Raw genomic sequence first — 26,921 nt, 5'->3', positions numbered from 1 at the left:
GAAAGTAAGGCATGCTAATATAACGCACCCCCCCCCCCCGAAAATAAGGCATACCTTGTTCTGTGCATGGGGCATGCAGTTGTGTCTCGCTCCCGCTGTCCGTTGCCCGCTACTGCAGCCGCGCTGTTCGCAGGAGTTAATCACAGCCTCGGAGCTGTGTGCCGATCTCTGCCCATGAGCCCTGCACCAATCAAAGCGCAGGAAAAGTGCCAGCTGACGTCATCCATAGCCTCTGATTGTTCCTGGGCTGTGATTGGCCCAGGGCTCCTGCGCTCTGATTGGCCCAGGGCTCATTTACGGACAGTGCTATTGCTAAACATGAGAGATATGGGCCAATGATTCTGAAAGAAATGGAGTCACAAGAAATTCCACAGGAACTTCAGAGTTTGGATTGTTATGATGATGTTCCAGAAGATGATGACATGGTTGTCATTGAATAAACCTTGTTTTGTGTTATTAAATATTGAGATCACTAAATTAACCATTGTTCGTTGTTTTACATGTTGTACTTAGAAATACCATAATTATACGGTAGTAACAAGAAATTCTTGATATCATTCACAGTTTATTTGATTCTACTGTTTTGTGATGACTACTTTTCAGCATACGCTGGTATGTTAATAAATGTTAATTTTTTTGTTCAAAAAGAATTTGTCAATTCTTTTTCTTGAGAAAATAAGACACCCCCCAAAAAATAAGACATGGTGCAACTTTTGGAGCAAAAATTAATACAAGACGGTGTCTTATTTTCGGGGAAACAGGGTAGTACACGACATGCTAAAACCAATGATGTTGCGAGTGCAACTTGTCCCGCAATAAACAAGCCCTTACATGGCCATATTGACAGAAAAATGAAAACATTACATCATTATAGGGGCAGCCATCTTGCCTGAGCATCTCTTAACAACATTCACAGATGTAATTCATGGCAGCTGCATGGACCATAGGCAGCAATGAACAGGATCTCACCCACTTAATTGTATTTGAGAGTTTTCTAAGAATGCTCTGTGAACTGTGGAGAAGTCATTGTGCAGGGAGGGGAGAGAGGTGCTGTGATAGCAATATGCGAAAAAAAAATTGGGAAATAGACACTACAATAGACACTTGATTCATTCAATAAGTATTCTCTGATGACAAATTCCCTTTAATTTAATCTAAGCTTTGCAAATAGACTTAACTAATGATGTCCTAATATTTTCTATTACAGCATAGTGAGACTGCCTTATAAATTGGACTGAGATCGTAACACAGTGCACGGACTGGCCGGCGGCTATGCCAAGCCAACCATGACAGCTTCATCCATATCTATGTAGCTGTCATGCTTGGTTCGAAAGAGCTGCCGGCCAGTCCGTGCCCTGTGTTCTGATCTCGTTCCGATGTATACGGCCGTCTGACTGCACCCTTATGTATGTGGGTCATAATTGTAAGGGTAGGTGAAAACTTCCGTAGATTTTCTCATCCGAGACAATCGGGTCGATTGGCAGGTGAAAGAGTATGATTTCAGAAGCAGATTGCTTGTATTCTGTTACCGTGGAGAAACACAAGTTTGCATAAAAACTGAAGACACAAAATGGCAATGCATCTTTAACCAAGACTGTTAACAAAGTTTCGTTTACTTTTCAATTATACACATAGGGGCAAAAAATAATAATAATAATTAGTCGCTAAAGTGTAAACATGTCATGTTATTAAAACAAATATTCAGCCTTTTCTTAGTTGTCTCTGTTTTTGGGACTATTGGGAAGGAAGCAGCGTTGCTAATTATTTTCTTCCCACAGGGGTTAAAACACCATGAAGGGAATCTGTCACCAGGATTTTGCTATCTTATCTGAGAGTAGTATGATGTATGTATGATTCTAGAGATGGGTCACTTAAGGGGCTGATTTCAGTCATTTTGTTAAAATCACTGTTTTATCTACTGCTGATCTAGCAGTTCTCTGAATGTTGAGCTGTGTATAACCCCACGTCCACCACTGATTGGCAGCTTTCTGCCTATGCACAGTGTACATGGAAAGTTACCAATCAGTGGTTGAGTTATACAGAGCTTATGAATATAGAGGACTACCTGGCAGCAGGTGTACTAGTCCTCTAGTGATGATCTAATGCTAATGCTGATAAACATTGATTAGAGCAAAATTACACTGAGCAGCCCAGTAAGTGACACATCACTGGAATCAGGATCTCTGTTTCTACATTATGTTGCTCTCAGATTATGTGGCAAAAACATGGCAATAGATTCCCTTTAAGGCCCTCATACACATTGGAGTAATATTAGCTGAACCTGACTTTTTCGTAAGGACAGGCAGACAATATAATGTATACGGGGCTTACAGATTCTCAATTGATAAATGATACCTAACATTTATTTGGTGACATATTGTCTGATGACATACAGAGAAAAAAACTCTGACAATAGGAACATTGTGTACAAACATTTCCTTCATATACTTATTGAATACTTATAGAAATTGAAATGCAGACCAGAATAAAATGTGGTAATAGCCATTTGGTTTATTGATACAACCTTGTGATGCTCAGTGCACATATTAATATGTCTGAGGACTTGCATTCAATAACATCACCTGTAAATATCTGTCCTTGTGTTGTCCTCTCCTCTTCTTGTGAATTGATAATAATTCTATGCTGCGGCAGCTTTGTCTCAGCTGCCTCTTTTTCTGTCTGTATTTTAGATGGAACAATGAATATGATCACCATCACACCACTTATAAGCACTGCCATCCAGCTTTCCCAGATCACTGAATGGTCACCTTGGCCTAGTTTTGAAAATGTAAAGGGCTGGTATTGTCTATTTAAGGCTTCTACAATACATTTTATGTTTTTCCTCTCTGTATCTTTTCCTACATTGTACTGTATACTGCTCTATGTAAAATCCCATTACAATGTTTATGGCGGCCACCAGACGGTTCTCTAGCACTACAGTTATGTATAGAAGATGATGCAGGAATCTGTGTGGCTGAGGCCGCATGGAGGGTCTAAAGAGTCTGCACTGCCTCGGCAAAAAAGCTGTAGGTTTAAGGTACACATCTCAATCCTGGCGGTACGCTTAAATGTCCTGTACTTTGCATTGAAAATCTTAAATAGGTATGAAGTGGAATCTAATGGAATATGCAACATTTTTTTTTCATATTTAGCTAAGGAAGCTTCCTGAGAAATGGAATAGAAAACAAACTCCATACTAAATCAGTGGCACATGGAGGTACAGTAAGAGCTCATCTACTTCTATGTGATCCGTATTACAGGTCTTTTTTATACAAAGCTTTAATACAGTGGTGTGCATAAGGCTTAGGCTGGATTCACACATGCTGTTAATTTCTGCAGGTTTTGATTCCGGTTTTAAAATTCAAAGTCAAGAATGGATCGATAAGGCCGGTTTGACACTAGGTAATTTTTTTTTTAGAAAGCCAGAGCCATAAATGGTTAAAAAAGAGTGGGAAATGTAAAGAAGAACTCATACTTCTGCAGCGCCCCAGAGTCCTGGTCGTTGCAGTAATGTTATTCTTCCACCAGGGGGAGTGATGTTACGTCTGAAGGCAATGAAGGAGATCTTCTGTCCAGGTATCACAACCACAAAACACACTTCACACTCCAGTCCGCCAGGGGGAGCCATGCTTCTATCTATTAGGGCACTCCTCACACTTAGGTAAAACTGGTGGGTTGGTTAGGAAGTTAGACAGAAGCTGACTGGAGGGAGTAGGAGATAGTCAGTGAGTCCCGACCAAGTTTGGCAGAGGCTGGTTGGAGTGGGTTCCAGCCAGGCCAAGACTGCAGCCTGCGGAAGATGAGGGTACACGGAGCTGCGCCTGCATCCCATGCGGCAGCATCCCAAGAAAGATACTTTGAAAGGAATTGTGTTGCAGTGAGTGAGCAATGAAGGAGAGGAACATCAGTGGGAGACCAGCTAGAAGCAGGCTGCCTCCTTCTGAAGCGCACTACCGGTAGCCAGAACACCGAGGGAGTAAGGATCTCTATGCCGTTACTTCAGAGACTGGCAGGACAGTTGATTCCACGTTGACTGCCCAACCATATACCCAGGAGGCAGGGTGGCAACGTGTGGGGGCCGGGGCATCTCTAGAGTCCCCATAAAAATCCTCAGGCCACCAGTCATACAGGTTTGTCCTATCCGTCAGGGGGACAGAGAGGAAGAGACTTAACATCTACAATAGTTGTAAAGACCTTACCGAGTTGCTCAGCAGGGAGGTACTACAACGCCCAGGCGCTAGAGGAAGGCTATTGAATTCCACCTGGATAAGGGGACTCTGGATTTGCCTTCAGACCAGCCGGACTCTACCTACCCTGTGGTCCCTACCCTGGACTGTGGATGCTGAAGCCTTCAGTAAAGGTAAAGAGGCTGCAACCTTGTGTCCTCATTATTCACTGCGCCTTACATCATCCACCATCCACCATCTACACTCTGGGAAGAACTGGGGATACACTTCACCTGTGGGAAGGTATACCATCTAGCTGCCATAACATCACCCCAGCGGACCCCTAGGCAGCGTCGGTCACCCTGACCGAATACCACAGGTGGCGTCACGAACATTATCCATTTAAAGACCTTTCCCCCACAATTTCCAGTGGACGTTCCCCTAGGGCCACGGACTGGGTCAGCCACCGTGACATCCCCCATTGAGAACAGAAGTACCCCACAGCCCTTGGGGGCGCTCGACTTCTTTTCCTGCTGGATCCAGTTCTGGCACTTGCTCAATAAACCGTACCAAAATCTGCAATGCTGTTTAAAAAAAAAACTATTTGTAAGGCCACTTTGTAGAACACTCGTACAATTACATCATAAAAGTCAAAAACGTCTCAACGGAAGCTGAAAGGAATTGTAACCACTTCACGTGAACAGCCTGAGTGAGGTGTGAACCTCCAGGTATTAAAGGTCAGGGCCCCTAGACCTACAATAGTGTTAGAAAAGTGCTATAGCTGACTAATGGGCCTACAAACAATGCGGAATTGTCCTTCTATCTCTGCAACTTCAAAAAAAGGTGAATTCAAGGATTTTTAAGTTCATCATGTAAAAGTTGTTATGTGTTTTGACATAAAGGATCTCATCAGGTGCAGAGAAAGTGTAATTGAAAGTAATATCCCATAGCACCTGCAGTGGATAGAGGCAAATTGTAATGGCCTTCCCCTTACCCAGCTTCTTAAAAATTCCCTAAGGCTCTGTAAAGAAAATGATTAAGAGGTGACAGTTTCCATAAAGTGGCCTTTCTAAATTTGCTGCAGAAAATGTAGCATCTCCTCTTGATTTCCACCATTAGAAAATCACTGAGAGCTATGGATAATAAACTGTCATCAGTGAGCAGAGCCATGTAAACATACCAAATAGCAGTGCCACGTGATAGGACTGCAAGGCTTGGAGAGCTATTACAAATATTGTAATGACTGGAGAGAGCCCAGAAATAAGCAGCGGCTGCCATCTGGGGTATCCAGTCTGCTGGTTCACTGACACTGTCTGTATGTTAAAATCTGTATGGATGGTATAAAAATACAGAATAATCATACAGAATTAGACTGTCCATCTGTTACATCCCTGTTGTTTTTCTCTACAATGTAAAAATACAAAGCAAAATCGTCAAACTCAAAAAAACAAAACACAATTATGTGCCTGTAATAAAAGACTATGCACAACAGTATACTGCCATAGTAACCTTACAGGTGCATGCATAGTCAAGTATGCGACTATGACATGGGGAACCGCCATAAAACATTAGTCTATATTACAGGACAGTTACACATTTGTTAGCAGGAGCCTGAAGTAGTAAGACCATGTTCACACGCTCAGTATCTGGTGACTTTTTTACCTCAGTATTTGTAAGCCAAAAATACTGAAGTGGTGATGACGTGTTTCTATTATACTTTTCCTCTCATTGTTCCACTCTTGGTTTTGGCTTACAGATACTGAGGTAAAATACTGACCAAATACAGAAGTGGTGACGTGTTTCTATTATACTTTTCCTCTGATTGTTCCACTCTTAGTTTTGGCTTACACATACTGAGATAAAATAATCACCAAATTTTCAATGTGTGCACATGGCCTTATATGTCACAATAGTAAAATCACATACAACAGAATACATGTGGATATTATAATAATTATTATAAATATTAAATATTATAGAACTATACAGCCTTAAAGGAACCTGCACGTCTAAATCAGAGCATTGCATACACAACAATTTCCCAAAGCATTATTTTATGAGGTGATTTCTGGTTTATTTGTTTTTTCCTATATAAGGCCAGTCTCACACGTCCAGATGTTTCCGGTACGTTAAGAAACGGTCCCGAAGCTATCCGTGTCCGTGTGTGCACGTAGGCTATCCGTGTGTCATCCGTGTGCTGTCCGTGTGTCCGTTTTTCTTGTCCGTGTGCTGTCAGTGTTCTGTCAGTGTGTTTTTGAAACATTTTTTTCCATTTTAACCCTATGAATTAAAAAACGCACACGGACAGCACACTGATGGCATCCGTGTGCGGTACATGTTTACACGCACCCACTGACTTTAATAGGTCCGTGTGATCCCACGAACACTGACATGTCTGTGTTTTCCACACTCATTCATTTTAATGTGTCTACGTGTGTCAGTGTCTCCAGTACGTGAGGAAATTGTCACCACACGTGTGAAACCGACCTACATAAAATATAGTAGGAAAAACGTATGTCAAATTGTTATCCGTTTGATATGTTTGTGTACTTATCCAATGCGGTCTGTTGTTTGAGAGGGTCCAAAAATGCAGTCTGCTGCGCTTCCAATGCTGTAAAAAAATGGATGAAAAACAAATCCAATTTTCAGTGCAGTCGATGGAAGTTTTTGCATCTGATTTGTTTTGTTTCGTTTTTTTTTTCCCAGAAAAAAAATCACATGACTAGTGATGAGCGAATATACTCGTTATTCGAGATTTCTCGAGCACGCTCGGGTGTCCTCCGAGTATTTTTTAGTGCTTGGAGATTTAGTTTTCTGCAGCTGGATGATTTACAGCTACTAGCCAGCTTGATTACTTGTGGGGATTCCCTAGCAGCCAGGCAACCCCCACATGTACTTATGCTGGCTAAAAGCTGTAAATCATTCAGCTTAGGTGAGGAAAAATAAAAATCCGAGCACTAAAAAATACTCGGAGGTCACCCGAGCGTGCTTGAGAAATCTCGAGTAACGAGTATACTCGCTCATCACTACACATGACCTGCTAACATTTTTCCATAAAAAAACGCAAAAAACACCCAAATGCAAATGAATACAAAGGATATGTTAGAAAGACAGATATACTTACTTTAAAATGCATCCATTTGCATCACTTTTACAATTTTACAGGGCATTACAAGATTAAAGATGATAAAAATGTGGTATGAATCGAGCCTTATGTTCGTTTAGTTTTGGCGCCTTGTGTATTGTGACACATCTCTATAGGGGAAGTAGGTTCACTTTTAGTTAAGACAAAACATATAGTACGCTGCTCTGCTGTGCCAAACACTGAGATAACGCTACTACATGTGTAGCTGCAAAAACACACCCTATGCTTGTACGTATCCGTATACATGCATTAGGGTACGTTCCCACTTTCAGGATTTGCTGCGGTTTTGACACTACGTATTTATGCAGCATCAAAAATGCAATATCCAGATGTTACAGCATGGTGGATGGGATTTCTAAAATTCCCATATCCACTGTGCATCTATGTGCACCTGCGGAAACTGACATGCAGCGCGTCTTTCAGATCTGCAGCATGTCTTTCAGATCTGCAGCATGTCTTTCAGATCTGCAGCATGTCAATTTTTCTTTCGGGTACACATGCGGATCTTCCCTATAGACTTGCATTAATGGGGAAAATCCACATGTGTAAAAAATGTAAATGCGGGTCCGCTAATTTGCATAATAGGTGCGGAAATTGTACAGACATTCTGAATGTGGGAACGTACCCTAACCATGTCTAAAAACACCTTTCTGAAAAGTTCGTATAAGGTAAAAAAGAATTAGGAAGAAGGCACAATCCCTGTGAAGTGACCTCTGTAAAGATACACTAAAGGAGAGGCACACAGAGAAATATAGAAGACTCGTCACAGAACGTGATGGAAATAGTCCAAAATTATTGAAATGATATATGACTCTGAAGATGATAAGAACTGAACCTATGAATTAAATCAAGAGACAAGGAACAGACAAGGGACAAATCACTAACAGGAAACCGTGAGGTGCCCCAATACATAAGAGGTGAAAAACAACCTCCAAGAACAGAAGGATAAGATGTTTGGATGAGAAGAGGCTAGGAGTAGACTGGCTGTGACACCCAGCCAGGGACAGGCAGTGCTCATGTAACTGTGAGTGATATAGAGCTCCCCTCTCTGCCTCTGTCCTTGATTCTGTCCTTTCTCTCATGCCTCTCTTCATACTCTTGATACCTGTCTCTTCTCTCCTCCCTGCTGACTATTTCTTTGCTCTCCCATATTACCTACCTCCCATATCTAGTCTCTCTCCTGTTCTCCCCATCACTGTATCCCACTCTTTTCACTCCTTCTCTCATCCTTATTCCCCCTCCTCTCTCCTTCCCTCACCCCTTCCCACCTCCTCCCTCTCTCCATCCTCTCACTCTTTGTATTTTCCTTGTTGCACTGATCCTTCTTTCTCCTTATAGTTTGTCTTTTCTGTAGTTCTGTGTTTGTCTCCTTCCCATTCCCCTTCCCTGTGTTTAGATGTGTCTCCTGTGCTCCGTTATCCTTGCAGTTGGCTCTGCGAGCTCCGCTCTGTATAACATTCTTCTGGCATCATCCTGTGCGGCTCCTGGCTCAGGGCAGGTGAGGGTTGTACATTACCTGGCTGGGGCAGATGTTACTGTTGATTGAGCTATTGCTGTCTTCCTTTGCCTCTTTCTTCTCCATTTCCATATCTACCCACCCTTGTCATTTCCTTACCCTTACTCCAATTGTTTTTTTTCTCCCACCCTTTATTCTATGGGACATGCAGGCAGCAGGTTGCTTAGAGGAATGAGTTAAAGCAGCCGTGACTCTAAAGACTAGTGAGGATAGATCTCTGAAATTGCCAATGTTCCTAGGCATCTAAGAAGCTGAAGGAGCCATATGCCATATTTCTGCTGTGCCCACCGCATTATGCCATGCCCTCAAGCCAGTGCATGGCACTTTGCCACATTCCTGCAGAATCATCACCGTTTTACCACATTCCAGTGGAGTCCGTATAATTGAGCTGTGCATCTGAGGCAAGTAGATGATTATGCCCGGCTCCAAAGTAGCTTGAAGCTTTGTGCCACCTGCAGAGAAGCTGACATTGTGCCAGTCCTCTGAAGATACACTGTGGGGAGATTCCATGCTATGGAGAACCATTCTTGGACTGGACCTAGTGGCCAACCATTTCACTTTGTTCTTGTCTCTGATCCCTTGTTGGAATAATGTCGCCTTACGATGCATCTTAAGGTCTTATGTACTGAGTCCGACTTCAGGGTCATGATATTTATGGATCCATGGAAAAGTTCCAAGTTTATCCATCTTCTGGTCTAGGGAGAAATTGTTCCATCGTTTACGGCTCTGCTTGTGTTGGAAGACTGTAGGTCAGATGTAACTTCATATAGACAGGTGAGGCACAGTTGAAAATCGAGCATTCTCTACGTAAATAATCTTCCAGGCTTCACAGAAAAAGTTCCCGTAGATCAGGTGCCCTGTATGTGCAGTTCAGGTTTTGGCTCAGTTCTGGCTGTATTTTAGTTGAGGTCTGGTTCCGGTTTTGTGGCATGATCTCCATATGACGTCTGCTACTCAGACAGGAGTCACAGGATCAGCTGCCACATCCACCCATGAATAATTCAAGGGATAACTAAAAATACATTATAGTTCTTTGTGTGTGTCCCATTGTCCTCCCTCATCCTGTCTGGCAGCAGGCACCCTCCCTCATTAGACTACACTCCTACAACCTCACGTACTCACTTTGCCCACATGATGCTACGATACTATTTCTAATGTTCCTCAATCTATACAGCACATAAAACTTGCACATATGGGTTAAATGTGATTATGTTGGTATTTTATAATTTCTATTTATCTGAAATGTTACATACTTTTATCTGTCACTTAAATGCCATCTCCATGTATGCAAGATTTCTCTTCTACACTACACAACTTCCATATCACATTGCAAATAACTATTCTATCATCTTGGGGCGGACACAGACAGAAGGGGGCCGATGTGAAAAAACAATATATGGGCCCTTTGCAGTTAAATAGCTCATCATAATACACAATTCCACCTGCTTTGGAGGTATAAGTGGACAGACCTACTTCTTGAGCTCCTATGTGGCTGCCCAAGTTGAACAAATGGAATGTCCACTCCTCTATCATTTAGATTAAAAAAAACCCTACAATTGTGTTGTTAGTTCCAGCACTGCAACATCACTAATATTAGAATATCATAAAGTGAAAGAATAACCACATTTATATCTTCTTACTTATATCTTCTTGTAGGTTCCACCTTTGCCATGTCCGTGGCCCATTCGCTGGGATGGCTTTTTCTTGGTGCTCTTGGTTGTGGTGCTGTAGTAATGGAAACATTGCTTCCCCGAGCTGGAGGACCTGTGGTGAATGTTGCTCTGGTATTTGGTGGGTCATTTCCACAGATGGAGTTGGTAGGACCCCTGATTCCAGAAGGATCCTTATCTCTACCTCTTGACATTCATACGGTTACTGTACTTGTAAATGACAGTGGCCCTGGACCACTCTTGCGCCAATTGTGCCTGGCATTAACAGGAGCCCACGCGGTTGTGTTTCAGGACAATATTGGAACAGAGGCTGTCGCCCAAATCCTAGATTTCATCTCTTCTCAGACACTTGTACCAATCATTAGCATTAGTGGAGGATCTGCTGTGGTATTGACTCCAAAGGTAAGCTCATACCATAATAAAATTTCCCACAGCAAACTGTAAGAAAGCAATTGTTGCCTGTGAGAACTTACAAACTTTCTTAACACTTTCAAGCATAGGTTTGCCCACAGATGCATCTGAGCTTCATTTGTAATTTTGTACACCTCATTGGGTTATCCTGGTGTAGTATTAACGTTTTGATGATTTGACATAGAGCATATTTCACTAGCAAAGAGCTTCCTTTTTGTATCTACCTGGTGTTATGCTTTAACATTCTTGAACGGACTGCTGAGTGACATTACCATTATGGTAGATTGTAACGAGCATAGGACAACGTTTTATCCAGTCAGTAACATTTGCAGCAGCCTGTACTGCCCTTCAGACACCATGTCATGATCACATCACATTCAGTTAATGGATACAATGCAATGCCATTGTTGGTATTTGGACAGACTCTATTGATCCTCTAGGCTAAAGCTGTAGCCACGTCCTGGTTTTTACAACTGAAAATAGCAGAAATAATAAAACTTGCACCACAATATAGTTTCATTTCCATTGGTACACAAACACACAATCATTATAAACGCAATTACATTTATCAGATTAAAAAGTAAAATTGGTACATGGTTAAAGGGTACCTCCAATGATGGCTGAAGACAGGGCCAGGAGAGGCTTTGCATAGTTGTTTAAGCATTAAGACTACACACAGGCACTTAGCCAATCACAGGAAAATGATTGTTTTTTTGCATTACATATATTTTTAAACCTTAATTAGATAAAACATGCAAGGACGCTTGCTGCATAGAGGCAGTCCCCTTGACTAATATTGAATTCATGGAGAGAGGGGAATGAATCTGTGACACTATTCACTTCTCACGGCCAAGCTGTGAGTCAGAGTGGTCAAGGAGTCCAAGGTCAGAAGCCAGGAGGGTACGTCATAAACAGAAGGAAGAGACAAAAGCGCAGTCAGGTAAAGTTCCAAGGTCAAAGTACCGTGAAGATAATGAATCAGAGCTGAAATGGTTAAGCATAAACAGGCGGATGGTCAGATCTAAGTCCAAGGTCAGGCAACAGATCAAGCATACAGAACTCAAGGCACAGGGAGCACAAACCTCACTGCACAGTTAAGTAGGCATGGCAATCACCCTAGTTATTGAACTCCTGGAGATAGCCGACGCCTCCCAGTCACAGATTGCTAGTTGACCTGTCAATCAACACACTGACAGCTTCAGCATGCTCCTGTACCGGATTGGATGGCCGAGCTGTCAGTAACTGCATCCCAGACACCCTGAGGGGTGGAACCATGACAGAATCTTGATGGTTCCGCCTCTTCTCTTTGACATAAGTGGGGATCAACACCGGACTCGATTTTCCAGGTGTGGCAAAACCAAACGCTATAAGGAAAGACCTATTGCATGAAGTATTAGAGAGGGATCTAAGTATATTAGATAGAGAAACCATGTTAGTTAAGAATAATACCCACCTGCTAGTTTGCTATTAACTACATAGGGGACTTTCTGATCTGGCATAGTCACTACATTGATGGCTGGATCAGTCGTGCACCCAAACAGTAGTTTTCCCTCACATGTGTGGTATTGGCATACTCAGGAGAAATTGCACAACAAATTTTGTGGTCCATCTTCTTTTGTTATACTTGTGAAAATAAAAAAGTTTGGGTCTAAAGTAAATTTTTTGTGAAAAAAAGTTTACTGTTAATTTTTTCCTTCCATCTTGCTTCAGTTCCTGTGAAGAAACTGAAGGGTTAATAAACTTCTTGACTGTGGTTTTAAGCACCTTGAGGGGTTCAGCTTTTAGAATGGTGTCACTTTGGGGTATTTTCTGTCATATAGGCCACTCAAATTCACTTCAAATGTGATGTGGTCCCCAAAAATAAAATGGTTTTGTAAATTATGTTGGAAAAATTAAATCGCTGGTCATCTTTTAACCCTTCTAACTTTCTAACAAAAAAAAAATTATGTTTCAAAAATTGTGCTGATGTATAGTAGACATGTTGGAAATGGTATTTATTAACTACTTTGTATGATATGACTCTTTGCTTTAAGGGCATAAAAATTAAGTTTGAAAATTGATAAATTTTCTACATCTTCACCAAATTTCCATTTTGTCACAAATAAACACTAGTCCTATCAAACAAATTTTAGCACTTTCATGAAGTACAATATGTAATGAAAAAACATTATCAGAATCAGTGGGATCCATTGAACTGTTCCAGAGTTATTACCACATAAAGTGACACTGGTCAGAATTGTAAAATTTGGCTTGGGCATTAAGGTCAAAATTGGCTTGGTCACTAAGGAGTTAAAAAGTTAGAACAGAGTAGGGCCATACCAAAAGAGTCTGCCTTGTTGTGGTGGCAGCTTAAAAAATTATTTGGCTTAAACCACAGCTGATGGCTATGTATGTGATATGGTGTTTGATGGGAACTGTTAATGTGTAATTGGTGAGGACGTGGTGCAGAAGTAGAGTTTTCCAAGAGTGGGCAGTGGGAATGTGGAAGGTTCACCGGGTGGATGCGGAATGGTGGTGGAGCCTAGACGGAGTCTCAATGGGGCTTAAAAATTTTGCAGTATGGAGCCTTGAAATTCCTGGTGGCAGGCCTGCAGCTCTGCTATCCATACATTACATGCATTCACACCTCTGCTGCCAACATAGATGGGAATTGGCAGTGCACATAATTTGTGTAGATCAGAGCTGTGAGTGTATGTAAAGTGTTGATAGATGTACTGCGGGTGCATGTGGGTATCAGTCGAACATCCCTTCGGAGAATATTAGCTACTCACAAATGGCACCCTTACAAAATCCAGCTGCTGCAGCATCTCAACAAGGATGACCCAGATCGGCGTGCTGAATTTGCAGAATGGGCAAAACAAAAATTGGAACAGGACCCTCAGTTTACACAGAACGTTATGTTCAGTGATGAGGCAAACTTTTTTGGGTGGGCCATTTATATGGATACAGCTAAATAACATGGGAATGGTGACAGTTTTCTTGCGTAGGGTGTTTTGCATTGAAATCTGCTGCAATGACCCGGTTACTGCGTTCACCAGACATCAACACAATTTCTATCCGCTCCTCACATGTTAACCTCTGTGACATGTCAATGGCTGTAAACAAAGAGAAACTTGTAAATAACTTATGAAAGAATAAAGTTAAGTTAAAACCAAGCACACCATTGTTTTTCTTGTGAAATTCTCAATAAGTTTGATGTTACATGACCCTCTTCCCATTAGAAAAAATAAAGTTTTATCCAAAATGGTTGACTTCAAAATGGCCGCCATGGTCACCACCCATCTTGAAAAGTTTCCCCCTCCCATATACTAATGTGCCACAAACAGGAAGTTGATATCACCAACCATTCCCATTTTATTTACTTGTATCCATATACATGGCCTACCCTGTACATAGTCTTATTCAAATTAGGACAGCACCAAATCTTCTAGCCATGGAATGGACCAGTTGGCAATATATTGCACCATCTCTTTTTCCAATCTTAAAGAACAACCTCTTTTAGAGGCTGGATGGAGAGTGATGCTCAACTTGCCTTTTCAGAATTCCACATAGGTGTTTGCTTGGGTTCAGATCAAGAGACATACTTGACCATTGAAGCACTTTCACCCTATTCTTCTTCAAAAATGCAGCAGTGGCCTTAGATGTGCGTTTTTGATCATTGTCATGTTAGAAAAGTGCATGTTCCAGTAGTCTTCATATTTTCAGCGCAGGGCCTGGCAAATTGTAGGTGGGGTTTTTTTTGTACATGGGCTTTAGGAGAGGCTTCCTTCAAGTGCATAACTCTTGCATGTTATTCCTCTGCAGTGTACGCTGTATTGTGACATGGGAAACACTCACCCTGGTGTGACTTTCTATTTCTTTAACTAATTGCAGTGAACTTGTATTTTGATTTTCTTCAACTCTTCTCATCAGAAGACGTTCCTGTTTAGGTGTTAACTTCCGTTATCAGCCTGGACATCCCTGTGAGATGGCTGCAGTTCCATCTTTGTTACATTTTTGTATCACTTTTGCTACAGTATTCTGATTGATAAAGCATTGCTGATCTTGTAGCCTTTATCTTTCTTGTATAACAAATTGTTTTTTTCCAAATCTTGGGACATTTCTCTTCAATGTGATGCCATTGCTGACAACTTGATATGGGAAGAGGTTTTCTTTGCTAAGTAACTCTCCTGTATAGACAAAACCCTTTAAGATTGAAACAAAATGACCAGTAAGCACATATTAATAGTGCATATTAGTAAACACTGTTTTTGATTTAGAAAAAAAAAGTATAAAACCGATCCCACCGCGACTAAGTGTATCCCAATAGGGATGGTCCTAACCACTAGTATGAAAATCTCAACATGGTGTCAGACAACCTCAATGTAGATGGGGGGCAGAGCAGGACCAAGACCTGTCATGGAAAGCTTTATAAGGCCATGTTCACACAGTGCGTTTTTTACTGCGGAACCGCAGCGGTTTTGCCGCTGCGGTTCCGCAGCTGTTTTCCATGCAGGGTACAGTACACTGTACCCTATGGAAAACAGGAACCACTGTGCACATGATCCTGAAATTCTAAAAAAAAACCGCACTGAATTGCTGCGGTAAAAAAGAAGTACCATGTCACTTCTTTTTGCGAAACTGCAGCGGTTCTGCACCCATAGACCTCCATTGTGAGGTCAAACCCGCAGTGAAACCCGCAGATGAAAAAAATATCTGCGGGTTTTACTGCGGTTTGTGGTGCAGAACCGCTGCAGTGTGGCTGCCCCCCCCGTGCCCCAATCCCACCCCCCCATGCTCCGATGCCACCCCCCCGTTCTCCGACGCCCCCCCCGTGCCCCCATCTCCCCCCCTATACTTACCCGGCCTCCCGGTGTCCGTCAGTCCGTCTTCTCCCTGGGCGCCGCCATCTTCCAAAATGGCGGGCGCATGCGCAGTGCGCCCGCCGAATCTGCCGGCCGGCAGATTTGTTCCAAAGTGCATTTTGATCACTGAGATATAATCTATCTCAGTGATCAAAATAAAAAAAATAGCAAATGACCCCCCCCCCTTTTGTCACCCCCATAGGTAGGGACAATAAAAAAATAAAGAATTTTTTTTCTTCCACTAAGGTTAGAATAGGGTTAGGGTTAGGGGTACGGTTAGGGTTAGGGGTAGGGTTAGGGTTAGGGTTAGGGGTAGGGTTAGGGGTAGGGTTAGGGTTAGGGGTAGGGTTAGGGTATTTTCAGCCATTAACCCTAAACTTCCTAGAAAACACACAGAGACTCTGCATAGAAAACTGCACTAAAAAACGCACTAAAAAACGCATCAAAAAACGCATCAAAAAACGCACCTGCGTTTTCTGCCAAGAGCTGCGGTTTTTAGTGCAGAAAAAAAGGATGGAAATCAGGAACGTGTGAACATACCCTAAATGTTTCTTTTTGTTTAACTCTTTTATAGACTGTCTGCTAGACATCTTTTTAATGAATAATTAGACATACCTGTGGTTGAATTCTTGTGAATTAGAATTTTGTAGTGTAAACATTGGTTTTGCGGTTAACACCTAAATTGGGGGGTACTCCTTTTTTTGCAACATGACCTTAAATGAATTTTAATTTTAGGAAAATTACTTTTTAGGGTGTGCAAAATAACCAGTATTGTTTCCAACTAAAGGGCTACATCTGTGGAAGTATTCTTTAATATGGTATTCCCTTGGAAAATGTTAATTCCATAAGGAATCTAAAGGCTTTCTGACAAATCTGCTTGGGTGTACTCATTCATGCTGAGCATTATATAAAGATCTTGCTGTACACTCCTCTGCTGTTACTTAGACCAGACTTATTAAAGTAAAGATTTCCAGTTGTGGCATTTTAGCAATCTTTTAAAGCCATATTATATCATGCAAGCAAGTACATCATGAAGTCCCCTACAGGAAATACTAACAATTTTTATGGATGGGCAGCATGAATCAGAGCCTGGCTGCGTGACTGCGCCAAGCTATGATTTTCTCTGATATGCTACAATGTTTCAGAGAAAACATTAAAAAGCCAAGGATTATAGGGAAATATCTGACTAGTCTGATGATGTCCCTGGCGGCTACTCATCGCTTCGCTCCAGCTGAGGTCTGTCTCATGTGTGTACATAGGAAGAAGCCAGTGGAGGACTGCACCAGATTAACCAGGACTATCCCTATAGTCCCCAGCTAGATTTTCAAACTATGACCCCAATTCCTCCAAAATCTCACATTCCCACCTCCCATTTCAGCAGAGATAACAGAAACTCACATGAATTCACCAAAAGGCACAAAATTTAGGTCCATAAATTTTGCGACTTTCCAAAGCTTTAAGCCAGAATTGTGGAGCGAAGGCTTTTATGAATCGGGCCCACAATATTTGCAAAAAATGCATGCAGAAACTTTTGTGGGAGATAGAAGTTTTAAAGGAAATCTGTCATGATGTTTAGCATGGTATCTGATCTGCGGGCAGACATAGACCAGCTGATCAGATTGTTAAACATTTTTGGGGAAAAAGTTTCAATGGAACTTGCATTTTATTCATTAAAATTTCTGGTGTCTGTATGCGTGAGTCCAATGGGTGGTCCTATTCTGTGATTGACAGTCTTCCCTGTATCACTGTGCATGCAGAGATACAAGGTATAATGAATCTATTCCATCAAACCTATGTATCATTTTGTTAAATTTGGTCTTCTCTATATCATGCTGTGCACCGGTCACCTCATGTACAATGTGACAGGTTCCATTACAGTTGCCAGTGAGTGACAGCAGTTATAATAGAAAAATTTACATCAACTGTTATTTTATTTTCACTGTAGTCTTAATGATATTCATAGAAATCAATGTTCAATACACCATCTATGCTATGCTACTTCTCTATAAAAGATACGCATGTGCAAGTAGCTGTCAGATAGTGTGAATAGCAACTCTTCAACCATATCTAAACTCTTTGCGCAGTGTCATTGGAGGGGACGTGATGTAATTCCTCTTCATTGGAATAGAGGAGGTCAGAGCTCTACATTGTTGTGGGGACTGAAGGAGGATGTTCAATTGTAAGGTGTACCCAGTTACCCAACAAGTTTGAATCATAGATGCGATCTAATGTATCATTATTGATGGTAATACAATGGTAACTGCTTGTAATTATGATATAAATAGAAACAATGCTACCATGCAAGTGTAATGTTTTCTTGAATAGGGTAACCACAGTATATGATTTTTGTATGGTATTTTTATTTTTTTAATGTGTTGTATACTGTGAGGCAGTGATGAGAATCGTATACGAGGGTTGTTATGTGTCCCCCAGGATGTGCACAGAAACATATTGAACCCGCTGGAGAGCGTTGTAATTACAGCCACAGCTGTGGTTACAATGCAAATAATAGTAAGTGTGGACTGGGTCAAGCTATTTGATCAAGTCAGATTTAGGAAAACCTGATATTGTTTTTTTTATTTTTGGAGAGATCTGTCCAAAGGTAGTGGGGTGGATCTCTCCCACCAATCCGGGTCTTGCAAGTTGCCTATGGCCATGATTCACATTTAATCCTGTAGGTAAGGCTAGGTTCACATTGCGTTAGGGCAGTCCGTTTAGAGCATAGCGCTACGGACTGCGCTAACGCAATGTCCCAAAATGGATCGCGTTTGCCGATCCCGCTAGCGCAGATCCCTGATCTGCGCTAGCGAGGAATGGACCGCGAACGCTGCAAGCAGTGTTCGAGGTCCATCACTCAAATGATGGCACATCACTAGCGCACGCCCAATGTGGGCGTGCGCTAGTGATGCGTTCGCCATTACAAGCAATGGCGGCGTTAACGGACTACATTACACCGCATTATGCCGCGGTGTAACGTAGTCCGTTAAACGTACCGCCATAACGCAATGGGAACCTAGCCTAAGGGTTGGGTGTGTCAGTGTTGGTTTTTAGGCAGCAGAGCTGGAGTTTCTTTGTATGCCTGGCTGTGTAAGATTAAACACAGACCTAAACCAGAGACTAGAGTAAAGCCATTGGCTGGAGTCACACACAATGTATAAAAGTACGGTCCGTTTTTAACAGACCAAATACGAAGAAATGTTCCCTGAACAGTGATTCGTATGTCATCCGTTGGCAAGGTGTGGCTGCATATTTTGCGCATGTAAACCTCTGTATATAATCCGTATGGCATCCGTACAGCAAGATTTTCTCGCCGGCTTGCAAAATGGACATAGAATAGATCCATGGGCTCAAATATAAAAACATATATACAGTCTATATATACATTTATACATGTATATATGTATACATGTATATATATATATATATATATATATATATATATATATATATATATATATATTTATATATACAGTTAGGGCCAGAAATATTTGGACAGTGACACAATTTTCGCGAGTTGGGCTCTGCATGCCACCACATTGGATTTGAAATTAAACCTCTACAACAGAATTCAAGTGCAGATTGTAACGTTTAATTTGAAGGGTTGAACAAAAATATCTGATAGAAAATGTAGGAATTGTACACATTTCTTTACAAACACTCCACATTTTAGGAGGTCAAAAGTAATTGGACAAATAAACATAACCCAAACAAAATATTTTTATTTTCAATATTTTGTTGCAAATCCTTTGGAGGCAATCACTGCCTTAAGTCTGGAACCCATGGACATCACCAAACGCTGGGTTTCCTCCTTCTTAACCCCTTCATGACCCAGCCTATTTTGACCTTAAAGACCTTGCCGTTTTTTGCAATTCTGACCAGTGTCCCTTTATGAGGTAGTAACTCAGGAACGCTTCAACGGATCCTAGCGGTTCTGAGATTGTTTTTTCGTGACATATTGGGCTTCATGTTAGTGGTAAATTTAGGTCAATAAATTCTGCGTTTATTTGTGATAAAAACGGAAATTTGGCGAAAATTTTGAAAATTTCGCAATTTCCACATTTTGAATTTTTATTCTGTTAAACCAGAGAGATATGTGACACAAAATAGTTAATAAATAACATTTTCCACATGTTTACTTTACATCAGCACAATTTTGGAAACAAAATTTTTTTTTGTTAGGAAGTTATAAGGGTTAAAATTTGACCAGCGATTTCTCATTTTTACAACGAAACCACCTCACATTTGAAGTCAGTTTGAGGGGTCTATATGGCTGAAAATACCCAAAAGTGACACCATTCTAAAAACTGCACCCCTCAAGGTACTCAAAACCACATTCAAGAAGTTTATTAACCCTTCAGGTGCTTCACAGCAGCAGAAGCAACATGGAAGGAAAAAATGAACATTTAACTTTTTAGTCACAAAAATTATCTTTTAGCAACAATTTTTTTATTTTCCCAATGGTAAAAGGAGAAACTGAACCACGAAAGTTGTTGTCCAATTTGTCCTGAGTACGCTGATACCTCATATGTGGGGGTAAACCACTGTTTGGGCACACGGCAGGGCTTGGAAGGGAAGGAGCGCCATTTGACTTTTTGAATCAAAAATTGGCTCCACTCTTTTGCGGACACCATGTCACGTTTGGAGAGCCCCCGTGTGCCTAAAAATTGGAGCTCCCCCACAAGTGACCCCATTTTGGAAACAAGACGCCCCAAGGAACTTATCTAGATGCATAGTGAGCACTTTGAACCCCCAGGTGCTTCACAAATTGATCCGTAAAAATGAAAAAGTACTTTTTTTTCACAAAAAAATTTTTTAGCCTCAATTTTTTCATTTTCACATGGGCAACAGGATAAAATGGATCCTAAAATGTGTTGGGCAATTTCTCCTGAGTACACCAATACCTCACATGTGGGGGTAAACCACTGTTTGGGCACATGGTAAGGCTCGGAAGGGAAGGAGCGCAATTTGACTTTTTGAATGAAAAATTATTTCCATCGTTAGCGGACACCATGTCGCGTTTGGATAGCTCCTGTGTGCCTAAACATTGGCGCTCCCCCACAAGTGACCCCATTTTGGAAACTAGACCCCCCAAGGAACTTATTTAGATCCCTAGTGAGCACTTTAAACCCTCAGGTGCTTCACAAATTGATCTGTAAAAATGAAAAAGTACTTTTTTTTCACAAAAAAATTATTTTCGCCTCAATTTTTTCATTTTCACATGGGCAGTAGGATAAAATGGATCATAAAATTTGTTGGGCAATTTCTCCCGAGTACGCTGATACCTCATGTGGGGGTAAACCACTATTTGGGCACTCGGCAGGGCTCGGAAGGGAAGGCGCACCATTTGACTTTTTGAATGGAAAATTAGCTCCAATTGTTAGCGGACACCATGTCGCGTTTGGAGAGCCCCTGTGTGCCTATGCATTGGAGCTCCCCCACAGGTGACCCCATTTTGGAAACTAGACCCCCCAAGGAACTTATCTAAATGCATATTGAGCACTTTAAACCCCCAGGTGCTTCACAGAAGTTTATAACGCAGAGCCATGAAAATAAAAAATAATTTTTCTTTCCTCAAAAATGATTTTTTAGCCTGGAATTTCCTATTTTGCCAAGGATAATAGGAGAAATTGGACCCCAAATATTGTTGTCCAGTTTGTCCTGAGTAGGCTGATACCCCATATGTGGGGGTAAACCACTGTTTGGGCGCACGGCAGGGCTCGGAAGGGATGGCACGCCATTTGGCTTTTTAAATGGAAAATTAGCTCCAATCATTAGCGGACACCATGTCATGTTTGGAGAGCCCCTGTGTGCCTAAACATTGGAGATCCCCCAGAAATGACCCCATTTTGGAAACTAGACCCCCAAAGGAACTAATCTAGATGTGTGGTGAGGACTTTGAACCCCCAAGTGCTTCACAGAAGTTTATAACGCAGAGCCATGAAAAAAAAAAAAAAAATTATTTTCTCAAAAATGATCTTTTAGCCTGCAATTTTTTATTTTCTCAAGGGTAACAGGAGAAATTTGACCCCAAAAGTTGTTGTCCAGTTTCTCCTGAGTACGCTGATACCCCATATGTGGGGGTAAATCAGTGTTTGGGCACATGCCGGGGCTCGGAAGTGAAGTAGTGACGTTTTGAAATGCAGACTTTGATGGAATGCTCTGTGGGCGTCACGTTGCGTTTGCAGAGCCCCTGATGTGGCTTAACAGTAGAAACCCCCCACAAGTGACCCCATTTTGGAAACTAGACCCCCAAAGGAACTTATCTAGATGTGTGGTGAGCACTTTGAACCCCCAAGTGCTTCATAGAAGTTTATAATGCAGAGCCGTGAAAATAATAAATACGTTTTCTTTCCTCAAAAATAATTATTTAGCCCAGAATTTTTTATTTTCCCAAGGGTTACAGGAGAAATTGGACCCCAAATGTTGTTGTCCAGTTTCTCCTGAGTACGCGGATACCCCATGTGTGGGGGTAAACCACTGTTTGGGCACACGTCGGGGCTCAGAAGGGAAGTAGTGACGTTTTGAAATGCAGACTTTGATGGAATGCTCTGTGGGCGTCACGTTGCGTTTGCAGAGCCCCTGATGTGGCTTAACAGTAGAAACCCCCCACAAGTGACCCCATTTTGGAAACTAGACCCCGAAAGGAACTTATCTAGATGTGTGGTGAGCACTTTGAACCCCCAAGTGCTTCATAGAAGTTTATAATGCAGAGCCGTGAAAATAATAAATACGTTTTCTTTCCTCAAAAATAATTATTTAGCCCAGAATTTTTTAATTTTCCCAAGGGTAACAGGAGAAATTGGACCACAAAAGTTGTTGTCCAGTTTCTCCTGAGTACGCTGATACCCAATGTGTGGGGGTAAACCACTGTTTGGGCACACGTCGGGGCTCAGAAGGGAAGTAGTGACTTTTGAAATGCAGACTTTGATGGAATGGTCTGCGGGCGTCACATTGCGTTTGCAGAGCCCCTGGTGTGCCTAAACAGTAGAAACCCCCCACAAGTGACCCCATTTTAGAAACTAGACCCCCCAAGGAACTTATCTAGATATGTGGTGAGCACTTTGAACCCCCAAGTGCTTCACAGACGTTTACAATGCAGAGCCGTGAAAATAAAAAATCATTTTTCTTTCCTCAAAAATTTTGTTTTAGCAAGCATTTTTTTAGATTCACAAGGGTAACAGGAGAAATTGGACCCCAGTAATTGTTGCGCAGTTTATCCTGAGTATGCTGGTACCCCATATGTGGGGGTAAACCACTGTTTGGGCACACGTCAGGGCTCGGAAGTGAGGGAGCACCATTTGACTTTTTGAATACGAGATTGGCTGGAATCAATGGTGGCGCCATGTTGCGTTTGGAGACCCCTGATGTGCCTAAACAGTGGTAACCCCTCAATTCTAACTCCAACACACCCCTAACCCTTATCCCAACTGTAGCCATAACCCTAATCACAACCCTAACCACAACCCTAATTCCAACCCTAACCCTAAGGCTATGTGCCCACGTTGCGGATTCGTGTGAGATATTTCCGCACCATTTTTGAAAAATCCGCGGGTAAAAGGCACTGCGTTTTGCCTGCGGGTTTTCCGCGGATTTCCAGTGTTTTTTGTGCGGATTTCACCTGCGGATTCCTATTGAGGAACAGGTGTAACATAGTAACATAGTAACATAGTTAGTATGGCCGAAAAAAGACATTTGTCCATCCAGTTCAGCCTATATTCCATCATAATAAATCCCCAGATCTACGTCCTTCTACAGAACCTAATTGTATGATACAATATTGTTCTGCTCCAGGAAGACATCCAGGCCTCTCTTGAACCCCTCGACTGAGTTCGCCATCACCACCTCCTCAGGCAAGCAATTCCAGATTCTCACTGCCCTAACAGTAAAGAATCCTCTTCTATGTTGGTGGAAAAACCTTCTCTCCTCCAGACGCAAAGAATGCCCCCTTGTGCCCGTCACCTTCCTTGGTATAAACAGATCCTCAGCGAGATATTTGTATTGTCCCCTTATATACTTATACATGGTTATTAGATCGCCCCTCAGTCGTCTTTTTTCTAGACTAAATAATCCTAATTTCGCTAATCTATCTGGGTATTGTAGTTCTCCCATCCCCTTTATTAATTTTGTTGCCCTCCTTTGTACTCTCTCTAGTTCCATTATATCCTTCCTGAGCACCGGTGCCCAAAACTGGACACAGTACTCCATGTGCGGTCTAACTAGGGATTTGTACAGAGGCAGTATAATGCTCTCATCATGTGTATCCAGACCTCTTTTAATGCACCCCATGATCCTGTTTGCCTTGGCAGCTGCTGCCTGGCACTGGCTGCTCCAGGTAAGTTTATCATTAACTAGGATCCCCAAGTCCTTCTCCCTGTCAGATTTACCCAGTGGTTTCCCATTCAGTGTGTAATGGTGACATTGATTCCTTCTTCCCATGTGTATAACCTTACATTTATCATTGTTAAACCTCATCTGCCACCTTTCAGCCCAAGTTTCCAACTTATCCAGATCCATCTGTAGCAGAATACTATCTTCTCTCGTATTAACTGCTTTACATAGTTTTGTATCATCTGCAAATATCGATATTTTACTGTGTAAACCTTCTACCAGATCATTAATGAATATGTTGAAGAGAACAGGTCCCAATACTGACCCCTGCGGTACCCCACTGGTCACAGCGACCCAGTTAGAGACTATACCATTTATAACCACCCTCTGCTTTCTATCACTAAGCCAGTTACTAACCCATTTACACACAATTTCCCCCAGACCAAGCATTCTCATTTTGTGTACCAACCTCTTGTGCGGCACGGTATCAAACGCTTTGGAAAAATCGAGATATACCACGTCTAATGACTCACCGTGGTCCAGCCTATAGCTTACCTCTTCATAAAAAGTGATTAGATTGGTTTGACAGGAGCGATTACTCATAAACCCATGCTGATATGGAGTTAAACAGTTATTCTCATTGAGATAATCCAGAATAACATCCCTCAGAAACCCTTCAAATATTTTACCAACAATAGAGGTTAGACTTACTGGCCTATAATTTCCAGGTTCACTTTTAGAGCCCTTTTTGAATATTGGCACCACATTTGCTATGCGCCAATCCTGCGGAACAGACCCTGTCGCTATAGAGTCCCTAAAAATAAGAAATAATGGTTTATCTATTACATTACTTAGTTCTCTTAGTACTCGTGGGTGTATGCCATCCGGACCCGGAGATTTATCTATTTTAATCTTATTTAGCCGGTTTCGCACCTCTTCTTGGGTTAGATTGGTGACCCTTAATATAGGGTTTTCATTGTTTCTTGGGATTTCACCTAGCATTTCATTTTCCACCGTGAATACCGTGGAGAAGAAGGTGTTTAATATGTTAGCTTTTTCCTCGTCATCTACAACCATTCTTTCCTTACTATTTTTTAAGGGGCCTACATTTTCAGTTTTTATTCTTTTACTATTGATATAGTTGAAGAACAGTTTGGGATTAGTTTTACTCTCCTTAGCAATGTGCTTCTCTGTTTCCTTTTTGGTAAAACGCTGCGGAATCCGCACAAAGAATTGACATGCTGCGGAAAATACAACGCAGCGTTTCCGCGCGGTATTTTCCGCACCATGGGCACAGCGGATTTGGTTTTTTATATGTTTACATGGTACTGTACACCTGATGGAACACTGCTGCGAATCCGCAGCGGCCAATCCGCAGCCAAATCCGCACCGTGTGCACATGGCCTAATTCTAAAGGTATGTGCACATGCTGCGGAAAAGCAGCAGTTTCCCATGAGCTTACAGTTCAATGTAAACCTACGGGAAACAAAAATCGCTGCACACATGCTGCGGAAAAACTGCACGGAAACGCAGCGGTTTACATTCCGCAGCATGTCACTTCTTTGTGCGGATTCCGCAGCGGTTTTACAACTGCTCCAATGGAAAATCGCAATTGTAAAACCGCAGTGAAATGTGCAGAAAAAACGCGGTAAATCCGCCATAAATCCGCAGCGGCTTAGCACTGCGGATTTATCAAATCCGCAGTGGAAAAATCCGCAGAGGACCAGAATTCGTATGCACATACCGAAACCCTAACCCTAGCCCTAACCCTACCCCTACCCCTACCCCTAACCCTACCCCTAACCCTAACCCTAACCCTAACCCTACCCCTAACCCTACCCCTAACCCTAACCCTAACCCTATTCTAACATTAGTGGAAAAAAAAAATTTCTTTATTTTTTTATTGTCCCTACCTATGGGGGTGACAAAGTGGGGGGGGGTCATTTGCTATTTTTTTTATTTTGATCACTGAGATATAATCTATCTCAGTGATCAAAATGCACTTTGGAACGAATCTGCCGGCCGGCAGATTCGGCGGGCGCACTGCGCATGCGCCCGCCATTTTGGAAGATGGCGGCGCCCAGGGAGAAGATGGACGGGACCCCGGCAGGATCGGTAAGTATGATGGGGTGGGGGGGACCACGGGGGGGGAACGGAGCACGGGGGGGGGAATCGGAGCGCGGCAGGCGTGGAACGGAGCACGGGGGGCTGGAACGGAGCACGGGGGCAGGAACGGAGCACGGGGGGGTGGAACGGAGAACGGGGGGTGGATCGGAGTGCAGGGGGGGTGATTAGAGCACGGGGGGTGATTGGAGCACGGGGGGAGCGGACAAGAGCACGGGGGGGAGCGGAGCACTGGACGGAGGGGTGCCGGAGCAGTGTACCGGCCAGATCGGGGGGCTGGGGGGGCGATCGGTGGGGTGGGGTGGGGGCACACTAGTATTTCCAGCCATGGCCGATGATATTGCAGCATCGGCCATGGCTGGATTGTAATATTTCACCCGTTATAATGGGTGAAATATTACAAATCACTCTGATTGGCAGTTTCACTTTCAACAGCCAATCAGAGCGATCGTAGCCACGAGGGGGTGAAGCCACCCCCCCTGGGCTAAACTACCACTCCCCCTGTCGCAGCAGATCGGGTGAAATGGGAGTTAACCCTTTCACCCGGCCTGCAGGGACGCGATCTTTCCATGACGCCACATAGGCGTCATGGGTCGGATTGGCACCGACTTTCATGACGCCTACGTGGCGTCATGGGTCGGGAAGGGGTTAATGCTTTGCCAGGCCTTTACAGCCGCAGCCTTCAGGTCTTGCTTGTTTGTGGGTCTTTCCGTCTTA

General features: G+C 42.5%; 1 protein-coding gene across 1 annotated transcript in view; it reads left to right on the top strand.

The window, feature by feature from the left end:
• The first annotated feature begins 10,489 nt into the window (after positions 1-10,489).
• The window catches only part of GRIN2C (glutamate ionotropic receptor NMDA type subunit 2C), a 143,657-nt gene continuing 127,225 nt past the window's right edge, over positions 10,490-26,921 (top strand). The window contains exon 1 of the mRNA XM_069752370.1: positions 10,490-10,899. Within this exon, the coding sequence (XP_069608471.1) occupies positions 10,498-10,899 (402 nt within the window). The 5' untranslated portion in view covers positions 10,490-10,497. The remainder of the gene's footprint in view (positions 10,900-26,921) is intronic.

The sequence above is a fragment of the Ranitomeya imitator genome, chromosome 2 (assembly GCF_032444005.1).
Source record: "Ranitomeya imitator isolate aRanImi1 chromosome 2, aRanImi1.pri, whole genome shotgun sequence".
In the NCBI taxonomy this organism is placed as follows: domain Eukaryota; kingdom Metazoa; phylum Chordata; class Amphibia; order Anura; family Dendrobatidae; genus Ranitomeya; species Ranitomeya imitator.
This window is presented reverse-complemented; position numbering and strand designations above follow the sequence as displayed.